General features: G+C 45.6%; 1 protein-coding gene across 1 annotated transcript in view; it reads left to right on the forward strand.

Moving 5' to 3' along the window:
* The window catches only part of T265_13514 (hypothetical protein), a gene marked incomplete at both ends in the record, with an annotated part of 28,879 nt that overhangs the window by 17,633 nt on the left and 10,636 nt on the right, over nt 1-610 (forward strand). Inside the window, one exon of the mRNA XM_009169239.1 lies at nt 164-511. Within this exon, the coding sequence (XP_009167503.1) occupies nt 164-511 (348 nt within the window). The remainder of the gene's footprint in view (nt 1-163; nt 512-610) is intronic.

The raw sequence follows: 610 nt of genomic DNA on the forward strand, positions 1-610 counted from the left end.
GGTTCATCCGCAAGCGTGAGGCTAGGGTTCGAGCCCACCCAGTCTTGCATTAGCGCTCTACACTTTGCAGGGGTGAAGCGCACCTAATTGGCTACTAATGAATGTATCCAAACTGCCAATATTCCTTTACATTATTATTTGTTCGCTGAATTCGTGACAATAGATGGTTATCGATCCACATTACTTGCCCTCGGTTTTGTCTGATTTCCTTTTACGACAGAACTCTAGCACGCTGGAACTCGAATGGACGATGGATGCACAGTTCAGCCCATTTCTTCCAAACAGTGATGACACTCACCAAATGGATTTATACTTTCTCCTCATATATCGAACGCTCCAAGACGCACACTCAGGATCTTTATGGGCTAGCTGCACTGTGAACGGCACACACAGAGACCTACACGTCACAAGTGTCCAATGGCTCGCCCAGCCGGTCGCATCAGATATTCCCGGAGAGCAGAAAAATTATCGCTATTCCATTCAGAATCTCAGACATAACACAACCTATGCGGTGAGACCCAGTTTTTCAATGTCATGAGGAATCTCTCTTGTCAGAAACAGTGGGGCCAAATCAAAGTTTTCGACTGGATAAGACATTGAGTCTGATATA

Source organism: Opisthorchis viverrini (genome assembly GCF_000715545.1).
Source record: "Opisthorchis viverrini unplaced genomic scaffold opera_v5_76, whole genome shotgun sequence".
Classification (NCBI taxonomy): Eukaryota; Metazoa; Platyhelminthes; class Trematoda; order Opisthorchiida; family Opisthorchiidae; genus Opisthorchis; species Opisthorchis viverrini.